Source organism: Apodemus sylvaticus, chromosome 7 (assembly GCF_947179515.1).
Source record: "Apodemus sylvaticus chromosome 7, mApoSyl1.1, whole genome shotgun sequence".
In the NCBI taxonomy this organism is placed as follows: domain Eukaryota; kingdom Metazoa; phylum Chordata; class Mammalia; order Rodentia; family Muridae; genus Apodemus; species Apodemus sylvaticus.
Genome location: NC_067478.1, coordinates 74,177,812 through 74,200,686, shown reverse-complemented (window position 1 = coordinate 74,200,686; position 22,875 = coordinate 74,177,812). Strand labels below are relative to the sequence as shown.

Here is a 22,875-nt window from a genome sequence, read left to right as displayed (position 1 = left end):
GAGTTTCAAGTATCTGGAAAAAGAAAACATAGGCAACTGTGGTTGTGGTCTGAGCTCTGTATTAGAGGGAGCAAAGTCCTAAGAATGGAAGCTCTGGTAAGAGAGAATGAGGACAGCAACTGGGAGATAGGCCGACAGGAATTAACAAAGAACACTGGTTAAAGTATTTGCAAGGAGCCAAAAGGAAATAAAGGCCAGAAACATCAGAATGATAAGGTGCAAAATTCCTGTTTTTGAATATTCAAACACACTCTTTGACTGAGGATGTAACTCAGAAATAGTGTGCTTGCCTCACATGTGGAAGGCCCTGGATTCAATCCCCTGCACCCCAGAACAAAAAACTCAAAGTAGAGCATTGATAGAGCACCAACATGGGTGCCGGATGTGTGTACTCCTAGTCCGTGAATGACAGATGTCTTCATGTTCCTGCTAGAGAAAGCAGGATCTGAGAGTGTTCATGGCCTGTTTGTAAGTAGAGGAGGGAACTGGAGCTGTGTGTGCCTCAGTGCAGGGCTCTTTCCACTGGTGCCCTGGGAGCTGAGATGCCATTGTGTGGGTATGGGGGACAGTAGTGCCAGCACTGTAGCTGCTAATCCTACACCATACCTGAGTAGATTGTAACCGGAAACTCAACAAGAATCCTATATTTAAGCAGGTTGTTTTATTTTGTTTTGTTTTGTTTTTGCGACAAGGTCACACTGTGCCTGTTCTTGAACTTACTATGTAGACTAGGTTGTCTTTGAACACACAAAAACCTCGGCCTCTGCCTCCTAAGTGCGGGGATTAAAAGCATACCCCTGGCTTTGTTATATTTACTAAAAAACATCTGAAGAGATTGCTCAATGGTTACTAAGTTCTTAAGCCTCAACAGGGATATACTGTTCTTCTAGGGGACCCAAGTTCAGTTTTCGGTACCTATATGGGTGGTTCACAACTGCCTGTTGTTGTATGGGCACCTGCCATCACATCTTCACATGCACATATCCATGTAAGACGTGCGCACATGCACACACACACATACATACATATACAGACCATTAAAATTAATAAAAGTAGAGGCTAGAAAGAGTTCAGTAAGTGAAGTGATACCTCACACCTGATGCAGAAGCATGAAGACTTGAGTTGTCTCCCCAAAATTCACGTAAAAATACCAGGCACAGTGGCAGGCTTAGAATCCTGGGGCTGTGGAGGAGACGGCAGGAGGATTTTTGGAGCTTTGGCTTGTCCTCATTGGCTCACTCCAGACCAATGACAGACTTTGTCTTAAAATCCAAGTGGATGGGTTCTGAGGAATGACACATGAAGTTGACCAGTGGCCTCTGCATACAAGTGCATACGGACATGCATATCCATAAACACATGCACTCACATAAATATGCACTCTATACCCTCCCACCCCATATACGTCAAATAAAAGTGAAACTCACATGTATATGTGTGTATATGTATGTGTACGTGTATGTGTATATGTATATGTTTGAGATTTAAAAAAAAACTTGAGTAGCACTGAACAGCATGAAATAAGAAAGTTCCCTCTACTGTGACCTCTGAATCGCGGTGCATCCCCAGAGCCATGGCTCAGACAGGTCAGTGCTTGCTCTCTACTTTGGTGATCTGCAGAGGCATTTAACACACGAGAAGGGGAGGAGACTGAAAATAGTGTCTTGTGAAGAAGAACTGAAGAAACTAGAAAGGTTTCATCTTCAGAAGACAAGATACTGAGGACACAGGAGTTCAAAGCTGTGTTCAAAGCAGCTTCAAGGCCTGGGGGATTCCCAGAGAAGGAAAACATATCCTGTTACAGATGTCCGTAGAGGTCACAGTTGGACCCATGGCATGGACACCAGTGCAGAGGCAGGTTTTCCTCAGTGAGAGGGAGAGCCATCTTAGGGGTATGAATACTTCCTATGAATACCTTTCCTTAGAGAGGGCTGTGAGATATTGGAGAGGGAGTTGAAAATATATAAGGCATGGTTAGGAAGTGTGGGCAGAGGCTTTTTTTGCTGAGTAGAAATGAGAGTCTAACATCACTGTGGAAAAGGACATCCTGGGAGAGAGAAATGACTCATGACAAGGCCTTGAGGCTCCTTGGACTCCAGGGAGGCCAGACTCTCTCTGTGTCTCTGTCTCTCTCTGTGGCTCTCTGTCTCTGTCTCTCTGTCTCTCTCTGTCTCTCTCTGTCTCTCTCTGTCTCTCTCTCTCTCTGTCTCTCTCTCTCTCTCTCTCTCTGTGTGTGTGTGTGTGTGTGTGTGTGTGTGTGTGTTTGTGTTATGGTATATGCCACAGTGCAACTATAGAAGTGTAGAGTTCAAATGCTAAATCTCTTTGAGATACAGGGATCGAAACTCAAGTCTTTGAATCTCTTAGCAGTCATTGAATCTCTTAGCAAACTTCAACCCACTTAGCCATCTTGCTGGCTCTGTTTTTTGTTTTTGAAACAGACTCTCCCTCACTACAGCCCAAACTGGCCTAGAACTCTCTTCCATCTACCAAAGCTAGCCTTGAACTTGCAGTGATCCTTTTGTCTCAGCCTCCTGAATGCTGGGATTACAGGTATGAGCCACCATGCTCTTGAGAGTAGCCTCCAATTCCGTTAGTCAGCACTAGTTAACAGTCCCTGTCTATGAGCCTGACACAGTGATATATGCTTCTAATTCTAGCACATTTGAGGAGGATTAGGAGTTCAAAGTCATCCTTACATAAATAGGGAATTCAAGGCAAGAGTGGGCTATGTAGGTCCCTCCTCAAAAAACGTAAAACAAGAGAAAAATAGTTTTCAGACCAATAAAGATCAAGTAAAATGAGACTATGCTCCCAAAACTATAATGTCTTATTCAAATAAAAAGGGATTTATTATTTTATGGATTTTTTTAAAGAGAAATATTTGTCTTCCAAGGGCTGGATATTCCCATGGTGTCCAGCTTGTTTTATAGGTTACCATTAATGAGACAGGTCAGATACCATAAGAGAGTGCCATCTGCCTCTTATAGGAACCTTCTGAAAGGAGAGTATGTCAAAAGACAGGGATATAATGAGTCTATTTATTGCATATATGTTTGTCTGTACGTGTATATATACACACATACATGCAATATATGCAATATATATACTATTGTTTTTCAGATAGGCCCAGCCTCACTATCTAGCCAAGGATGACTTTGAACTTCTGATCTACCTATATCCACCGCTCAAATGCTGGGATTATAGGCATATGCTGCTGTGCCTAGTTTTATAACAGGAATCAAGTTTAGGGCATTGTGCATGCTAAGCAAGCACTGCCTAAGCTACAGTCTATCCTGTGTTTTACTTTTTATTTAGGAATTCCATCATCCAAAGTTAAATATTCTTCATCGGGAGAACTTCATCTGGAATCTGAAAAATGTTCCTCTTCTAGAGAATTACATGGGTGCGCTGAGCCAGAGTCGGAACCGGGAGATTGTTGAGCAGGTCATTCAGCTGTTCAAGGAAGAAGTCATGACCAAATTAGGTCATTTTCGAGAATGTGAGTATGCTCCCAATCAAAGTATGGATTTTCTCAACCTGTAAATTGGCAAATCTTGCAGTGTCAGGAACACATGGAGGTACAGCTTAGATTCCTCACATTATAAGATGTTCTTATACTTGTCTGTTCCTATCACTTTTATAAGAATCATGCCTTTACTATTCCTAAGCTTGCTGTATTTGAAGTTAACTTTTGTCATTGTTAGTTCTGTGTGGTCCAGGCTAGTCTTGGATTGACAGAAACCCTCCTACATCAATCTTCTTATGTTCAACATGGCCAAATAATGCCAGCTTCCAAAAGAGGTTGTATAGTTCATACTACTGTCACCTGGGTGTATTACCATCTGGGCTTTGTGATGCTTGTGTACTTGATATTCACTGAACTTGTTTTCAGTACATGCAGTTAGGTTGATTGGAAACCATTTGACTCTTTGGATTTGTTTTATAGTTTATAGTTCCTCAGAGAGGTTCAGGCCATGGTAGTCGTGGCTGCTCTCCAGAGTACTGTTGATGGTGAGGGGCCACCTTCAGGACCAGCTCTCCCATGATGCCCAGTTGAGGGGTGGGGCCATCTCTGCAGACCTCAGACACCAGCATGGCCCTAGGCAGCAGAGATGCCTGCCTGGTCTTTGGTAATAGTACATCACTGCTGCAGTTCATGGACCCAGACTTGGCCGTTGGAGGTAGCACAGTCCAGGACCTCACCATTGCCTTAGGTGGAGGCTTATATTTTTCCAATCTTATTTTTATATAATAGTTTCTCATTGTAATTTTAAAATACATTTATATATCTCAGATGCTAGAGGCAGTCTCTCTGATCATAATTGGACAAGGCACCAACCTATAAATACAGCAGAACATCATTAGAGATTTTTTGTTGTTGGCCAGTTGTATTTGTTTCTATCTCTGGTCTTTGGGCTGTCCTGATTTTGGTTCCTGGTCATCCAGGGCTCCTTCTTGTAACATGGGCTTTAAATTACACCGGTCATTTATTGGTTACTCCCACAAACTCTGTGCCTCCATTGCCCCAGCACATCTTGTGGGCAGGACAGATTATGTGTGGAAAGTTTTGTGGCTGGGTTGGTGTCCTAGTCCCAGCACTGAAAGTGTGAGTTTGTGTCCATGTGTGTCTGCATGTGTCACACTTTCTTGTGAAGTGCCTATTTAAGTCTTTGCCTGTTTTTTCCTTATTGACTGATTGATGAAAGTTCTAAACATACTCCAGACAAGTTCTTTGTATAATAGTTACATATAGGTGCAAATGTTTCTCCCATTCTGTGACCAATTTTTTATCCCCCCGCCCCCCCTCACCCCGTGATCAATTTTAATGGTTTCAAATATTTTAGTCTTGGTGGACTATATAGGAGTTCTTCTCCAATGTATGATCAGAAACATATTTTGTCATCTATATGTTACATTTTTATTTTTTTGCTTTTTATGTTATACCTATAATTGATTGGGGTTTATGTGCAATATGAATTTGTCTTATAGCTGGCCATGTTCCTCACCATCATGAATTGCAGGTACCTTTTCCTCTTCTCTGTTTTGCAATATTACCTCTGTTATTAATTAAGCATGACTTGGATTATTTTATTATTCTGATTTTGTTGTCTATCTCCACACCCATACAGCCATATATCAATCTAGTTTATGTCTTTGCTCCAGTCTCCTTGATCCCCTTCATCTTTCCAAACTCTCTTCCTTATGGCCTCGTCTCTCTCTTGGGCTTACTTCTAGATTCATGCCCTACAACAAGTACACACCAACACATTAAATCTAGAATCCACATATGCAATATTTGTCTTTCTGCTTCTGGTTTATTTCATTTTAACATGATGACCTTCAATAAATCCATTTCCTAACAAATATCATGATTACTTTCTTTATGAACAAATAAAATTTCATTATAAATATGTACTACATTTTCTTTATCCATGTATCTGTTAATGGACGTGTAGGGTGGTCCCATTCTCTAACTATTGTGAATAGTTCTGTAATAAACATGGATATGCAGGTACCTTTGTGTACACTGGTTTTGAAGCTTCTATTTTGGAGTAACAATCATTTGTGTTTACATGTAAATAACCAAAAAATGTCATGTGGCCATACTACCCCTTTAAAAAGTAAGTAGTACAAACCAGCATATTCCTAATCAGAACTTGTGAGTGACCTAAAGGTTACTACACAATCATAATTTCTTCAGTTTTAGTTTTTGAATAGAATAGAATAGATCTTTTCACCTTCTTGTTCTTTTATGTAAAAGTTTTAACTGTTGAGTGTGGAGGCTGAGGCAGGCAGATCTCTGAGTTGGAGACCAGCCTGGTCTACAGAGCTAGTTTTAGGGCATCCAGGCCTACACAGAGAAACCTTGTCTGAAAATACAAAACACAAAACAAAAACAACAAAACAAAAGCCATGACTGTCCTGGAACTTGCCCTGAAGACCATCCTGGTCTAGAACTCACAGAGATCTGCCTGATTTTGCCTCTTGAGTGGTTGGATGCACCGCCACCATCACCCAGACAAACAAGAATCTTAACTACTTTCTTTTCCTTTGTATGTTTTTCACTTTAGCACCAAGTCATATGTTTAAAAAAGTTTATTGGTACTTTGGATTTCAGTTGGATTGTAGATAAATGTGAAGAAAATGATTATTACATATATTTATGTTTATGTTTATGTTTATAAAACGAGTCTAATTCATGAACCAAGTCAATGTCTTCAGTTACATATACCCATTAGAGATCTTTAGTCCTAAAATGTAGAGAGACAAACATATACACGTTGTTTTATAAATGTCTTTAAAGAGGTATTACACATTGAACATTTTTAAATTGTATTATTTATTTTGGAATGCACATGCTATGTGGAGGTCAAGGGACAACTTGAATGGGTTTGTTCCTTTCTTCTTTGTGGGTCCATGGATTGAACTCATCTTATGAGGAATGGCACCAAGCAACTTTACCCATTATCTTCTTTTCTTTTCTGACTGTACTGTAGATCAATTACAGCACTTTGCACATGCTGAGCGAGTACTCTACCACTCAACTGTATCTCAAACCTATGCTACTATCTGTTTTTAAAAGAGCATGTTTGATTTTTCTAAAAAAAAAAAATCCAATATTTTATTTTGTTTCATTTTTTTGTTTGTTGCTGATATTTTAAAATAATACTTTATTGCATCCATGAGAGGATCTCTGCAGGTGTCAGGCAGGGAAACAAGTCACAAGGACTTAAGAATGAAAACTCAAGCTGGGCCATGGTGGCACATGCCTGTAATCCCAGCACTTAGGAGGCAGAGGCAGGCGGATTTCTGAGTTTGAGGCCAGCCTGGTCTACAGAGTGAGTTCCAGGACATCCAGGGCTACACAGAGAAATCCTGTCTCAAAAAAACCAAAAAAAAAAAAAAAAAGAAAGAAAAAAGAAAAAAGAAAACTCAGTTCAGATTGACTTGTCAACCTGGATCAAACCTTCCAGAGAGTAAAGAGTTTCCTAATATAATACTACCCCGTCCACATGGAAGTATAATCAGAGAGTAAAGAGTTTCCTAGTATAATACTACCTCATACACATGGCAGCATAGTCACATCAAAGCTCAGAGCACAAGTCATGTCTTCCAAGAAGATGAGTTCTAACGACAGGCTACCTGTACTAGCTTAAGGGACTGAGGAAGTGTCCTGCCCTGCCTTGGTCATACAGATGATGTAGCGGGCACCTGGGCTATTAGTCACTTCCGATCCTGATTGTGGGAGTTTGGGGAACCCTGGCTGTAACGGTCATTTATATTACTAGCTATTCCAGTCTGGTTGTAATATCTTTATATGGCCTGGTCCAACAAATAATGCAGATCACCAGACAATTGATCACTTCCAGTCCCCAGCTTTCTGAATGAAATAACAGGTTTTACATTTTTCTCATCGGAAAGACAATCCTGCATGCTTATTCTGGCTTCTCTGAAGAACTGTGGGCACACAGACCTTCATGCTGTGCCCCCAAGACATCCATACTTCTATTTAAAATTTTTTGTTTCACCGGGTGGTGGTGGCGCATGCCTTTAATCCCAGCACTCGGGAGGCAGAGGCAGGCGGTTTTCTGAGTTTGAGGCCAGCCTGATCTACAGAGTGAGTTCCAGGACAGCTAGGGCTACACAAAGAAACCCTGTCTCAAAAAAAAAAAAAAAAAACAAAAACAAAAAACAAAAAACAAACAAAAAAGAAAACAACAAAAATTGTTTTCTTATTTATTTATGTGTGCGTGTGTGTGTGTGTGTGTGTGTGTGTGTGTGTATGCCACGTGCAGGTACCCACGGAGGCCATAAGATGGTATCAGATCTCCTGTAGATGGAGTACCCCAGAAAACTCTTTTGGTGTTGAATTATTTTATTTATTTATTGTGTATGTGCACACATGTGTATGCATTTGTTTTTGGACATGCATGTGCTGGGGTATGTTGAGTGGAGGCCACAGGACAAGTCTTGAGCATTTAGTCTGTCCTTCCACTTGTGAGTTCTGGAGACAGAGCTCAGGATGTCAGGCTTGTACTGCAAGTCCTTTTACCCACCAAACCTTATTGCCAACCGCCAGTGTTTAACTATTGACTGTGATAGCTAGGCATGGTGGCACACGCCTTTAACCCCAGCACTTGGGAGGCAGAGGCCACCTTGTTCTACATAATGAGCTCCAGGGCAGCCAGGACTACCAAAGAGACCATGTCTCAAACAACAAAACAAATTAAAATAAACAACAAACAAAAAACCAACCAAACAAAAACCTGTTAACTGTGGTGATTGCTTTAGTTTGTTGTTGTTGTTGTTGTTGTTGTTGTTGTTAACATCTTTTATAAGATTAGGGAAGTTTTCCTGTATTCCTGTATTCACTAAGAAGTCACATAATAATGCATACTGCTTTCTCCTTAAATCTATAGATATGTCAAAGTATATTGGTTGTATCTAACCTTAAATCAGCATTGCATTCTTAATCTAAACCCAATGTGGTCATTGTATTGTTTTCTTTTCTCTCTTTTTTATTGTGTATCATCTTTTTCAGTTTACTTTGGGCTTAGACTTGTAAGATCATTTTGGAAGTTCTTCTATTTTCTCAGTGACTGAGAGATTAGAGTGGGGCTGGCAAGATGGCTCAGCACTTAGGAGCGTTTACTGCTCTGCCAGTGAACCTGAGTTCAGCTCTTAGCACCCGTGTTAGGTGGATCACAGCTCCCTGTTGCTTGAGCTCCAGGAGATCCACGGTCCTCTTCTGACCTCTGCATTCATCTACACGTGTGTGGCATACACACACTCAGAAATTTGCAATAAAATTATATTTTAGAAATACAATACTCTCTTTTTATACTGCTTGAGAGAATTTTCCACTGAGTTAATTTAGTACTGTATTTTTCTTTAAGGAAGATATTAAAATTAGCAAACTAAGCATGATGGCACCCAGCTGAAATCCCAGCACTTGGGAATAAAAACAGAAGGATCAGGAGTTTGGGTTTATCTTCAGCTACTTAGTGAATTCAAGACCAGATTAGCTACATGAGTCCCTGTCTCAAACAAAAAGCCCCAGAAATTATTAAAATTAGCAATTTAGGAGGCTGGAGAGATGGTTCAGTGGTTAAGAGCACTGACTACTCTTCTGAAGGTCCTGAATTCAAATCCTAGCAACCACATGATTGCTCACAACCATCCATAAAAGAGATCTGACGCCCTCTTCTGGTGTGTCTGGAGATAGCTACAGTGTACTTAGCTATAATAATAAATAAATCTTTAAAAAATAGCAATTTATTTTCTTTAATATATATAGGACTATTTAGATTTTTGCAATATTTAATGAGCTGTATTTTATAGAAAATTATCTAATTCATCTAAAATTTTGTTCTTATAACTGTTAAGTTTTTAACATATCTGTTAAAAAAATTTTATCATTTATTATTATGTACTCTTTGAGACTTTTTTTTACTTTGTATGTTATAAGTGTTTTATTTACATGTATGTCTGTGTACCATATTCATGTAATGCCCGAAGAGACCAGAAGAAGGTAGTAGTGGATCCTCTAGAACTGGAGTTATAACCAGTTGTGAGCCACCTCGTGGTTGCTTGTATTAAAGCCTGAGTCCACTGGGAGAGCAGCCAGTGCCCTTGCCCGGGAGCCAGCTCTCCATCTGTCTTTATTCATGTTTTCATACTGATGAGGTCTTTAGTGATATGTGTCCTTTTGTTCTGAATGGATATCATTAGCACTTCTCATATTTTCTCACTGGCTCCTAACACGGGCTCATCCTTTGGAGAAGCCCCTTTCCAACGCCCTCTTTATTGTATCTTACATTACTCATATCATCTATTTTTTTCAAATGTTTTCTGTTTGCTTTTTAGAAGCTTCTTGAAATAGGTGCTTAATTCATGATTTTTTTTTCGTGGTTTTTATTCCTTGCCTTTATTTGGACTCCAAACATAAAATTAATTATGCATCTCTTGATTTGTAATGGTCTGTACTCATTATTGTTCCAGCTGTTTTCCCCAGCTTTCCTTCATCTGTGTGTGTGTGTGTGTGTGTGTGTGTGTGTGTGTGTGTGTGTGTTTTAAGAAAGAGTCTCACTCTGTAACCTTGGCTGGCCTGGGATTCACTGTATAAACCAGGCTGGCCTCAAGCTCACAGACAGCTCATCTGCCCCTGCCTCCCCAGTGCTGAGATTCATGGTATATACCACCATGCCCAGTTCTTTTTTCCCCATGATATTCAAATTTAAAGTTTTTTTTTTTTTTTGAGGAAAGCTGTTTGTCTAAAGACTTTATAAAAACCTATTCCAAGGGATAATGGGATACAATCCTAGCACTTGGAAGGCAGAGACAGGAAGACAGTGTCTTTGAAGCCAGCCTGGGATACATGGCAAGACCACATTTCAAAAATCAAAGGAAAAATTTATTGTATTTTGAGATATTCATTATTTATCAAACAATATGTTGTTAGCCTTTTAAAAATTGCAGATAAAACATCCCATTAGTCTTTTCTTACACCTTTATTGGGATATGATTCACAGAAGACGCAATCTGTCCATTTGTACAATTCCAGCTCTTACATGGCTGTGCAGCTAGCATTTCCAGCTAAAGAACATTTCATTTCCACAGAAAGAAACCTTGTATCCTGAAGCAGTCAGTTCTATTGCCTTTAAACTAGAAACTGCGGGTGTGTGTGTGTGTGTGTGTGTGTCGTGGTGTCAGTTTTGGTTTGGCTTTTTTCTGCTCAAGCAGCAGGGAGGTGGTCTTAGATTATTCCTACTACATTGTTTCTTATTGTTTCTGTTTGTTTTATACGCTACCATTATTGGATTTCCATTATTGGAGCCTCGTTCACCAGCTACCATCAGATGTGTTTTTTGTAGAAGTATAGCTATCTACATCTATAAGAGAAACTGTGCACACAAGTCCCTGTGTCTTTCCCAAGGAAAAATGGCTTTATTTTCAGAAAATAGAGTTTGTTCTTTTATCTCTGCTTGTTCATCAAATTATTTAGATGGCTGTTCTTTAAAAAGAAAGATAGAAAGAGAATGAGTTAGCATTTTAAATAACTTTTTACATGATTTTTCTGATTTCAGGTATTAATCATGGTGATCTTAATGACCATAACATCTTAGTAGACCTCAGCAGATCAGCCTCTGGAGATGCTGTGTATCAAGTCTCTGGGATTTTAGACTTCGGTGACATGAGCTATGGCTACTATGTGTTTGAAGCAGCAATCACCATCATGTACATGATGATTGAAAGCACAAGCCCTATACAAGTAGGAGGTCACATCCTTGCAGGGTTTGAAAGTGTGATCCCCCTGACAGCAGTAGAGAGGGATGCTTTGTTTTTACTTGTGTGCAGCCGTTTTAGCCAGTCTCTTGTCATGGCCGCGTACTCCTGCCAGCTGTACCCAGAGAACAAAGAGTACCTCATGATTACAGCAAAAACTGGGTGGAAGCACTTACAGCAGATGTTCGACATGGGCCAGAAAGCAGTAGAAGAAATCTGGTTTGAAACTGCCAAGTCCTACGAATCTGGTATCTCCATGTGACTGGTGCAGTAAAAATTAAATGCTCAAAACTCCCCAATGGGTGCACATGTGCTCGCCGCTATCCACCCCAATGCTCTGGATTCCGGAATGAAAGACACACATGCACAGCCTTATTTTCAATATGCCCTAAGCAGGTCAATGGCTGGGCCACTCCCTAACTGCACTTGGTTAATGCACATTCTCCTCCGATATTCCTGAGTTATTACTTACTAAAATCTTTATTTCATCTTTGCTGCCCTGGACCTTGCTGGGCAGCCCACCTAGGCCACTTAGCCACTGCACCTACGTGTCGGCAGTCCCTCCCTTCCACATCTTCTGGCATGGTCTGTCTCCTCTGCCCTCCTTGTAGCTGAATCTTCTCTTTCTCCTCTCTCTGTCCCTTCTTAGGAATCCTAAAAGTCCTGCCTCTGTTTCTCTACCCAGCAATTGGCCACTGGTAATTTTACTGACCAGTCAAAAACCAACTGGGGACAGGCTTCCTTTAGTCCTAAGTGTGGGACACTGCAAACTGTATTTTTGGTAACATAATTAGCAAGAGAACACAAGCCAGTAAAAAAGCTTGTGTTAATTAAAACTCAAATGTATGAAGGATTTTTGTGCAGAGTTCAAACTGAAATGGTAAAACACATCCATTCTAAATATGAATTGGTAAAGGAAGATCTAGTTTTTACAGCAATCTTAGTTGTTTTACACTCACGAAGTACTACACAATGAACCGTTGCCCAGTGTGCAAGGCCCAGGCTCAACCTCAGCACTACAGAAACAGGGAAATCCACACAAGTATCACCTAAGTAAGCAAATCTCTGTGCAGGTCCTGCCTGCCTTTTACAAGAAACACATATGATGATACATGATTTGTCATCAGTCTCTGAAGATCTATTCTAGTCCTTAATGACTTTTAAACTTTGAAAAGAATACATATGTATAGCTATATTAATTTGTTTGTTTTTGGGTTGTTTTTTTTTTTGAGGCAACTTTCTTGGCTTCCCTGGAACTCTTAAATTCACAGAGATCCAATTGCCTCTGCCTCTCAAATGTTGGGATTAAAGGCATCTATCATCACACACATATTCACATATTTTAAATACCTAGCCTATACATTGATAACTCTATAAATGCTTCCTTAATTGCACCTCTCTAGAAGTGAGGTCTTCCTGTCCTTTTTGTTTGTTTGTTTGTTTGTTTCTTTTTTGACATTTCACTGTCTTGCCTGCATATTGTTGTCCAGTCATCTAGCTTGTAAGTTGCCATGGCATGGACCATGAGAAACTTAAATACCTAGCTTGCACATCACTAACTCTGTGAACTCTTTCTTAATCTCACCTCTCTAGAAGTGAGGTTTTTCTGTCCTTTTTGTGGCATTTCACTCTGGCCTGCTTATAGTTGCACAGTCATCTATCCTGTAAATCGCCACGGCACAGACATGAAAAAGTTACGTCTGTGTGTCTCTTCTTTCCCATTGATAGTGCCTTTCCCACAGAAAAGTCTTTGGACACATTTACAAAATGAATGCCTACAAGAGGAAAGCTATGGTGAAGTCCTCAGGAAAAACACAAGTGAGAGTCTTGAGAAAAGCTTGTTGGAGAGAGTAGCTGCAGCTGGAACTCCAGACCCGAGTGCATGGAAGCAAATGTAGACATGCAGGCAAGGCCATTCTCCATGACACCAGCAAGGCTCCTCAGCAGTTAGGGGCTCACTAAGCTGCTCAGGCTGGTCTTAAACACCATGGCTCCCTTAATCCTCCTGTTCATCCTCCAGTGCAGGGACCATAGTTATATACCATTCTGCCTGTTCTTAGTTCTCAACAACTAATGATTTCCTTTTTATAGGAATCTGTGAAAATGCAGCTCATTACATATTTGGCTTCCGTTTTACTCAGTATTTCCCTTACTGGCTTCTTGTACGTCTCTCTAGTCTAAGTGGCTATTTACTTATTCCTGGAGGGTGGGATTTTTTTTTCTTTTCTGTTTTGAGACTCGATTCCATCGTGTTGTTCATATGGGAATCCAGCCATCACGTGATTATCCTGGGCTCACATGATACTCCTGCCCCATGCCACCTGGTAGCTGGGTAGTGGGAAGCCCACTCACTGCGTTCTTCTTTTTAACCTCATGCTTTCTACAGATGACTCAGGTCTAGACCCCTAGCCATTTAAACATCTTGTTAGTAGTTATCAGTCTATGTGAGTAGGCCTTGATACCATAACTCTTGTCTGATGTTTGCCTGCCTATCTACCTGTCTAAACTTCCCAAACTAGGTATTTCTCTGAATTTACGTATACAGTTTATTTTTAACTTCTCTGTGTCTCCATTTTCTTTTCTTTTCTTTTTTCTTTTTTAAAGCAAGATAGTATTTGTACTTATCCCAGAGAGTCAATTGTGAGGGTTTTGTAAGAGGCTATGACAGACTCTTAGCATAGACTCTGGCACATGGTAGAGGCATAATAAATAGCTACTAAATAATGGATCATATTCCAGGTTATGCAAGCTCAAAATTTTGGTGTGACTTGCTTCTTACACTTCTCATATCAGCCGGTGAGCCCCGCTGCTTTCACATATCAGGATTTTAGGTTAACAAATCTGGAGCAGTTCTGTCTTTCCTGCTTCATTAGTTTTTCAGTAGAATATATTATAATCCAACGGTTATTGGATGTTAATTTACATGCACTACCTCATTCAATCCAGAATAGAATCACAAAGATATTCTGATGAGTAATCTCCATTTTAAGATAAAGAAATAGAGCCTTTAAAAGCTGATTTATTGCTTTAGAAGGAAGCCTAGGCTTAGATCTTGAATTAGGTCTTTGAGCTATTACCCTTGTTCCTAATCACTACAAAATCCCATACTTCTGCCTCTCCTTTTCTGTTTTTACACACACACACACACACACACACACACACACACACACACGCACACACGGGGGGGGGGGGCAGCAAATGAGATCATTCACACTTAGGATACTCATATTTAAGGTTTTTACTTAACTTGGCCAATCAGGAAACTAGGGACCAGAAAATGGGCTGAAACTTGGGTCTCATTGCAAATCAGTATTTATCCTGTTATACAATGGAACCCTGCAGGTTTCTCTTGATTGTTCTTGCTAAGAGAGATTCTCCACTAAATTCCTAATGCAAATATTACTAATTTCTGTTTGATATTAAATATATACTGCACTGTATGGATATTTTACTTTTTGGTCTCTCTTTTTTTTTCTCCCCATCATTTTTAAAACAGACTCACTATGTAGCCCTGTTTGCAGGGCAAACCAGGTCCTGCGTACAGGCCAGGTCCGGTCTACAGGCCAGGTCCCGTCTACATGCAACTAATTTCTAAGCTTCCCCCTTAAGAAACCCAGATCCAATCATTTTGCCTACACAGAAGACAAAGGCCCTGTCCAGTGGACTAAAATGACTACCATATTAAATCAGGTGTAGTCAACCCACTAGCTCTTCAAACCCCAACATAGGCACAGAAAGTAGATTCGATTGGAAAGGAGAAATGGATGAAGAAAATTTTTAAATTTAGAATGAAAGTTATCCCAATTAAAGAGTTGGATCTGAGAAAGGAGAAAATGAGGCTCAGAGGAAAAACAAAGGAAAAACTGTTAAGGGGCAATGCTGGCAGCATAAACGATTAGGTTTGTCTACACAGTTGCCACTCTGGCGTTCCTTAGAATGGCCCAGAAGAGAAAATGAAAGTGGAGTGCAAAGCGGGAATCTGGTTTCACGCAGTATAGGGTCCACCCTCCTTCCTCCAATCCTCTAACACAACCCCCTAGCAAAACCGAGAGGGTTGTACTTCAGCTCAATCCACGTGGGCAGACTGTCCCCGCCCCGGCACCGGGAGAACTTCCGCGTCCTTCCGTCCCGTCCCGCCCCCTCGCAGTTCTGCGCACGCGCGGGAGCCATATTCGCCGCGGATGCTTGGCCATCCGGGTTGGTTTTCTCCAGCTGAGTAAAGCGGCGCTGATCTGCACCCTCACCGTCGTCCTCCGGTGAGGCTCAGTCCTTTAGGGGCTGCGGAAGCGAGGTGTCTGTCTCCAGGGCGGGGGCCATCTGCGTTGAGACCACGGCTCAGGCCCGCGGCCGCCGCCGAGGAGCCGTGGGCACGATGACTTTGCACCCGCCTCCTCGGTGACCGGCCTGCCCGGGACTGGCCCCCGCCGGCCGCCGTCGGGCATCCCCGCGCGGCCTTGACGGCCGGCCCGGGCTCTGAGACCCACTGGGCCGGTGCGAGGGGTGGGGGCGGCTTGCGGCCCAGCGAGTCACTTCGGGGAAAGTGGAGCTGCGGGGAAAGTCCAAATCTTGTGGCGCTGGCGCCAGGCGTGGAGGTAGCTGTGTTCACGGTCGAATCCAAAAGCCGCCGTGGCCTCCTGGCTGCTGTGCTCAGGGCCACCTTTCTGTTTCTCCTACATGTTGGAATCGACTCCCAGCAGGTTAGCTCTCCCTTAGGCCTGACGACTTTTCTAAAATGTCAGTTCCTGTGGTCCTTGAGTCCAGCCCTTCGATTGCTCTGTCTGGGCGCGCAGACCCTTCAAATGGCTGTTTAGCTTTCCAGCCACGGTGCCATCCTTATATTCCATTATTTAGCAACATAGGAATTGAACTCTGCCATTTTTCTACTAAGGCACAGCTTAGAGCTAGAGCTCCTAAGGCTAGAGCTTCCATCGCTGTCTTTCGAAGAAACGGAAATGAGGACCAGGTTTTTACCATCTTCCTCTACACCCCCAAATTTAGGATATAGGAGACAAAGCAATTTGTCTCTCACCTGTTGAATTATCCACTTTGTTAACCTCTCTCAGCCTGCTCTACTTGGAGTGCCCTTCCCTTCACCCCTTCCCAGTTCTTCTTCGATGTGAGGCTTTTCAACTTGTTTTTGCCTCTCCCGTCTTTAGTTTACTCTTGTGATCTGTAATGGTTTCCTAAAAACTTACTTGCTGGCCTTTCCGCTTTCCCTCCCCACCCTCAATGCCTCCTCCGTGTTGCTTTACAGTCTATGTCACATCAGGCTGCTACATTCTGAGCTCTTCAGGACGCCCTGGTTTACCTTTATTGTGGTGTCCCAACATCTGTATAGTTCCCAGCGGTGGTGCAGACCGTGTTAGCTGAGTGATGGTGTGGATCAAATGGTACAAACAGTAGAAGACACTTAGAATTTTGGTTTTTATTTTAATGATCGTGTTTTCTTTTCGTAGGAATCACATAAAGTTCAGAAGCCATGGTGAGTTCATGACCCATTTCCTAACTTTTGCCTGGTGAAAATTACATCTTGTTTGAAGCTAACAGCCTGACATGAAAAGGAAGGGGTAGAGGGAGTTGAATGGGATCTTCCTTCTCCCCACTAAAATCATCACCCGGATGTCACTGCGTGTGATGCATGGGCTTCCGGAAGTTGGCTTACTCCCAGTGAGCAAGCTTCATCTCTCTCTTTCCTTTGCAGTCTCGAAGATATGACTCCAGGACCACAATATTTTCTCCAGAAGGTAAATTAGAAGATTTATCCTGCTTCAAAAAAAGTTGGGGTGTTTTGCTGTCGTCGTCGTTGTTACTTTAAGTAGTGTATTTTTAGTGTTGAGGTCTAGTGTGGCGTTTAGCTATACACATTTTGGAGTTAACTTCATTCTTTTTGAACTTGGAGGTAACTTGTCACCAGGTTGATTACATCATGTGTTGTGGTCGAGTAAATGTGGGCTGTTGATGTGAACCTACCTGTGTCACTGCTGCTTTCTCTCAGATCAGCAGTGCAAGAACACAGAGGAACCGCGGTCTCTCGCTGTTTTGTAGGTCGCTTATACCAAGTGGAATATGCCATGGAGGCTATCGGACATGCGGGCACCTGTTTGGGAATTTTAGCCAACGATGGAGTTTTGCTTGCAGCGGAGAGGCGCAACATCCACAAGCTTCTTGATGAAGTCTTTTTTTCTGAGAAAATTTATAAACTTAATGAGTAAGTGAGATCATGGGCAAGAGTGTGAACTATTGCACTTGTCAGCGTAGGCAGGATTTGCATATTAGGGAGGGATCTTCTATGTGAGGTGGTAGAATAGAAATGAGCAGTTTATTATTATTCTTGTGAAAATTTGCGTTTGCTTTATTTTGCTCGAAATCTCCTTGAAGCCCATTGGTCTCAGTATGTTCATTATGTGTATAATTCACTTGAAGTGCAAAGCTAAACACTTGGTGTAAAATAGCATTGTGCAGTGATGAAAGTATGAATGTGCTTTCTGGTCACCCAGATTGGGTTTCAAATCTAAATTTCCTTGGTACAAGGTGTGGTGCCATACCTAGTTTCTAACTTTTTGAGGATCAGAGTGGTTATGGAAATCTGATGAAACAAATTAGTGAAACTAGCATTGTGCCTAGTGTAGAGCCGCCCTCAGGATGCTATGTAGGATGATACACAGGGATTCTGTACAATCGTACTGACTCTTTACCAAAGAACAAGGCTCTTGGAAATCTGGTACAGTTCAGCCACAGAGTACAGTCTGATTCTGATCAGTTTGAGTACTTGGAACTGGCTGTGGAACTTGGTTGTTGATGGAAGACTGGCTGTGCTCTATGGAGACTTTGCCTCAGTGGTAGGCCTGCTGAAGACTTGGCATTGGGGCCTAGTTAATTATTTATTACAGTTTTGGACATGCTCACCGAACATACTGACCACTCTCAACCTATCCTGCCTTTACATCTTCTACCCTTCTCCCCACAAATCTTATGTTTGTCTGTTTTGATTCACTGACATTACCAGGGCCATCTGTGTGACCATAGGTTGAGAGCTGTCTGTTGGAGTCTTGTGGGCTCAGCCGTGTGTGCATAACCAAGGGCAGCGCGTCATTCCCAGAGTCTATCAGTAACCAATAGGTCCCGTATGAGGGTAGGGTCCTATGAGCTGCTCTTGTTACTTACTGACAGGGCTAGTCTTGTCTGCCCAAACCAGTTGTGAATTCGTGGCTTCACTTGTCAGATCTAGGGAATGTGCTTGGCAGCCCTTACCCTGTTTCCTCTGAAGTAGTTGACAGCCCCTTTCCCAGTGTTCACAGACCTTAGAGGGAGTGCTTGCTCTCAGTGACTGCTGCCCACACTGTCATTTATTTTCCGCGTCATGGTAGCCATGTGTCTGCACTTAAAGCATTCATTGCAAGTTGAGGCTTCTCTGATAAAAGCTGCTATCCGCTTTTGTCTGAGAGTAGAAGTGTAGGTATTTATAAGGCAGTCGGGTTCTGTGTTAACAGCCCTCCCTGCATGGGCCTCGCACCTCTCCCGGGCTTGTGGTACTAACTTAACATAGGTCATGTTAGTCTCTACTCAGCAACTTGTGGACTTGTGTAGGTGTAGTCAGAGTGGATGTCTAGGCCGTAGAGAGCCAGGGGAGGCTTTGGGGAACAGGCAGAAGGGGGTGTATGCCTAGGCAACTTGTGAACTTCCCACCCTTGTGCCCCCTCACCCCAACACCTGTCAGGCCTGGCATGGAGAGCTAGACCATAAAGTGTGGGAGAGGTCTGGCTTCTTTACTTGATATTTCTTGTTTCCAGAGAGCAATAATATATCTGTTGAATAGTTCAGACTGAATTTGTTTATCATTTATGCTGAATGGCACTAGGTAACTAGCTCCTGTAGTCTTTTTTCCTCAGAGTAGTCCTGTGAGGCAAAGCTGTTATCCCTAGTAGATTTAGGTGCTTTATAACACTTAGAAATTCTCTAACAAGCATCTTCCGTGCTTACGGTGGCTTTTTCCCCCTTCTAGGGACATGGCTTGCAGTGTGGCAGGCATAACATCTGATGCTAACGTTCTGACTAATGAACTAAGGCTCATTGCTCAAAGGTAAGGACGGAAGGAGTTTAATGCTCGGCATGTCTCCAAGGAAAGCTTTCTCTTTTGGTAAAATTTAAAATCATTTAAAAAATCCATTACTTGAAGAGTGTATTCTTCCTAATCGAACTTATACCACAGTGTGTACACATAAGAGTATTAGGATGGGCGATGTTCTTGCCCCCTCCATTCTTTCAAATTACAAATGACTTTTCCCCATTATGAATATTCTCTTCAGAGAGCATCTTCTTGCATCGTATATATTTTAGAGAAGCCTGTCTAATATGTCAATCTCTTTACCCTAGGTACTTATTACAGTATCAGGAGCCGATTCCCTGTGAGCAGTTGGTTACTGCACTGTGTGATATCAAACAGGCGTATACACAGTTTGGAGGTACTGAGTTTTTTTAAATATTCTGAAAACTGAAAACATTTTATGAAGAATAAACTTGTAGCTTTGTTTTGTTCTGCATTAAGGTTTGTTGAGGTTGTTATTTTTTTGTTGTTAGTTTTTTTTTGGTTTTGGATTTTTTTTAAATACTTCATTTATTTATTGTTTGTTTGTTTGTTTTCCCCGATAATATTCACCCACATTTCTTTCCATATCTTTCCTCTACCTCTCAGCCCATTTAGCTTCCTGTTCTTTCCTTCCCTTCCCCTTTCCCCTTTTAACTCCTTCAGTTCAGATTGTGCTATTTAAATACTCTTGGGTGTGGGACCTGTGCTAGAGCACTGTCACATGACCAAAGGTCACCCCCATAAGAAATATCTTTCCCTCCCAGCAGCCTCTGGTGCTAGACATCAAGCACCCTCCCCTCTGGGCTAGTTTGTCTGCTGCTGTTCTTATAGATGTTGTCACAGCTGCTGTGAGCTCATGTGCATGGCCCAACACTTTCCTGTCATCCAGCTCCTCTGGCTCTTACAGTCTCTCTGTCCCTTCTTCTTCCTCATGGGTGTTGGAGGGGTGCTCTGGATGTCCTGTTTAGGGCTGAGCACCCTGAAGTCTCTTACGCTCCACACTGGTTTGTGACATTCACAGTTTAGCCTGAACTCCTGGCGCTCACTGCGTGCTGTCCCGCCACAGCCTCCTGCACGCTGGGTGCAGATAATGCCTGCTTCATGAGCAAATCTACTTCCGCATGTCAGCTGGCAGCTTTATCAACCGTTGCTTCAAGGCCAAAGTAACATTTGCAAGTCTGGAAACAGACTCTTTTTACATATTGATAAAATTGAGCACTGGCCTTCTGTGTCCTCACGTCCAGCCCAGCCTGAGTCCAGCTCCTAGAAACAGAGTTGGCATTTGTGACTGAGCTTATCTGTGTGGCCAGAATGCAAACCATTTATGCTTGCTTTACTTCTCAGAGGCTTGGCCACGCCCACTGACAGCTCTAGAGTGAGATCGTAGGGTTTAGACTTGAAGTGATTGGTTCTTTTTCTTTGTTACAGGCAAGCGCCCCTTTGGTGTCTCTTTGCTGTATATCGGCTGGGATAAGCACTACGGCTTTCAGCTCTATCAGAGCGACCCAAGTGGGAACTACGGGGGATGGAAAGCCACGTGCATTGGAAACAACAGTGCGGTGAGTACTTCCGTGACATTTTAATGTAGTGAAAGGCCAAGAAGATGGTACTGCTAAATAGTGGTGCGTGGTAGAGTATCTACCACAGCATCTAACAGCTTCATAACCCCCTCAGTGTGAAGGGAATGCCTGTGTCTAGTGCTGTGTCTTGGTAGTTTGTTGATGCTGTCTGTAGCTACGGACTAGTGTTCCATTATAAGTTGCGGAACTCTTAAGGACAAGTCTTATGAGACCAAGGCCCTGTTTAAAGGTCACGTAGACCCTGAGTCTCCATCCCTGTTCTCTGCCCCATCCGTTCGTGCCACCTTCCCTGCTGTCAACAGTGGCTGTACTGCTTTCACTGTCAGCATGCATTCAGGCCTTAGTTCTTCTTCTAACCAACCTGTGCTCTCTCCACGTGCGCAGGTTGGAAGGAAACTGTTGATGTTTTGTTTTTCAGGCAGCTGTGTCAATGTTGAAGCAAGACTACAAAGAAGGAGAAATGACTCTGAAGTCAGCACTAGCCCTGGCTGTCAAGGTGCTAAATAAGACAATGGATGTCAGCAAACTGTCAGCTGAAAAAGGTAACCCTGCATCGTCCCACTGTCTTACCTGAGAAACTTACTGAGTAGCCACAGTCTGGGTTTTGATGTGTTTTAGTTCATTGAAGCTGCCGCTTAGGGGACACTAGGGACTCCATGTCTTGACTAAGATGAGCCTGGGTGAGCTGTAGAGCTGCCTTCCTACACCACAGGGCAATCTGAAGGACCTGAGCCTGGATAAAACTCCTGCCTTTAACTCACTGTTAGACCAAAGCTGGCCTCAAACTAGCATTGCCTTTCCCTTGCCTGTGCCTCCCAGAGACTGGGATGCTAGGTGCACACCACCGTGCCTGGTGGAAGCTGCTTTTTTAGGTCATTGTTTTCAGAAGAAATTAGAAAAGTCCACAAAGGAGTGTTGCTTTGTTTAGGATTCCTTTGTGGGTCAGTTAGAACAACTGCTGACCAGACTTGAGGGTGACATAAATGATTGCTAAGAAAGTTGTTGGGTGAAGAAAAGACCTTTAGGTAAAAAACAGGCTATCACAGGTATTCTGTTCCCATAAAACTGTAGCTGCATCATAAAGTGTAAGCCATGGCAGAGCACGACTCAGGTAAAGAGAACAGTGAGCCGCGGCCATCTGCGAGTCCTGCCTCTGATACAAACGTGTGTCTGTGTTCTAGTGGAAATCGCCACGCTAACAAGAGAGAGCGGGAAGACGGTGATCAGAGTCCTTAAGCAAAAGGAAGTGGAACAGTTGATCAAGAAACACGAAGAGGAAGAAGCCAAAGCCGAGCGGGAGAAGAAAGAAAAGGAACAGAGAGAAAAGGATAAATAGACGGAATCACGGATCTATTAAGTCCTTAGAGGCACCAACACTTAGGAGCTGTCCTGGCCTTCCACCCTGGAAGTGTTTTCTTGTATTTTCTTCCTTACCTTGGCCATCGGGGAAATAGGACATTACATACTGAATTGGGTCCATGTCTGTCCAGTTGGCTACTTTATTGTAATGATGGACATCTTTATAAACATCTTAATCTCAACACATAATTTTTGGAATAAAACTTGGAAAGATTGGTTCTGGTGAAGGGATATTTTCTCTGTGGCAATAATTGTGAAGATAGCACAGCTGGAGCTGGAGAGAAGGCTCAGCAACTAGAATGCACTGCTCTCTCGGAGAACCTGAGCTCAGTTCCCAGTGCCCATATTGGGCGGGTCACAGCCGCAGCTTGGCCTCCTAGGGGTGCAGTGCCACTGGCATCTGTGGTTGTATGCACACCCACCCAGACATACATAATTAAATGGGAGTGAACGAAAGGTACTGGGGTTGCTAGGGTGACCATTGCTGCCTTGTGAGGTATGTATGCAGTGGCTTACACTTGAAATACCCTGATTTCACAAAAATGGGCGGATTGTCAGCCA

The 22,875-nt window shown here is 42.5% G+C and overlaps 2 protein-coding genes across 4 annotated transcripts in view; both read left to right on the top strand.

Annotated features, from left to right (window-relative positions):
- Hykk (hydroxylysine kinase) overlaps window positions 1–13,506 on the top strand; it is a 24,372-nt gene extending 10,866 nt beyond the window's left edge. For both annotated transcript variants that reach the window (XM_052188304.1, XM_052188305.1), the window contains 2 exons: window positions 3,319–3,502; window positions 11,091–13,506. In XM_052188304.1, the coding sequence (XP_052044264.1) occupies window positions 3,319–3,502; window positions 11,091–11,551 (645 nt within the window). In that variant the 3' untranslated portion in view covers window positions 11,552–13,506. The remainder of the gene's footprint in view (window positions 1–3,318; window positions 3,503–11,090) is intronic.
- A 1,931-nt stretch (window positions 13,507–15,437) lies between these two features.
- Psma4 (proteasome 20S subunit alpha 4) lies at window positions 15,438–22,530 on the top strand. Of its 2 annotated transcripts, none has more exons than XM_052188309.1 (9): window positions 15,438–15,545; window positions 16,746–16,771; window positions 16,991–17,033; window positions 17,335–17,497; window positions 19,292–19,369; window positions 19,663–19,751; window positions 20,804–20,934; window positions 21,374–21,497; window positions 22,137–22,530. In XM_052188309.1, exons 2-9 carry the CDS (start codon window positions 16,769–16,771, stop codon window positions 22,289–22,291), a joined length of 786 nt encoding a protein of 261 aa, XP_052044269.1. In that variant the 5' UTR covers window positions 15,438–15,545; window positions 16,746–16,768; the 3' UTR covers window positions 22,292–22,530. The 2 variants fall into 2 exon arrangements, with proteins under 2 accessions (XP_052044269.1, XP_052044270.1); XM_052188310.1 differs by lacking the exon at window positions 15,438–15,545 and adding an exon at window positions 15,809–15,986.
- Window positions 22,531–22,875: the final 345 nt, after the last annotated feature.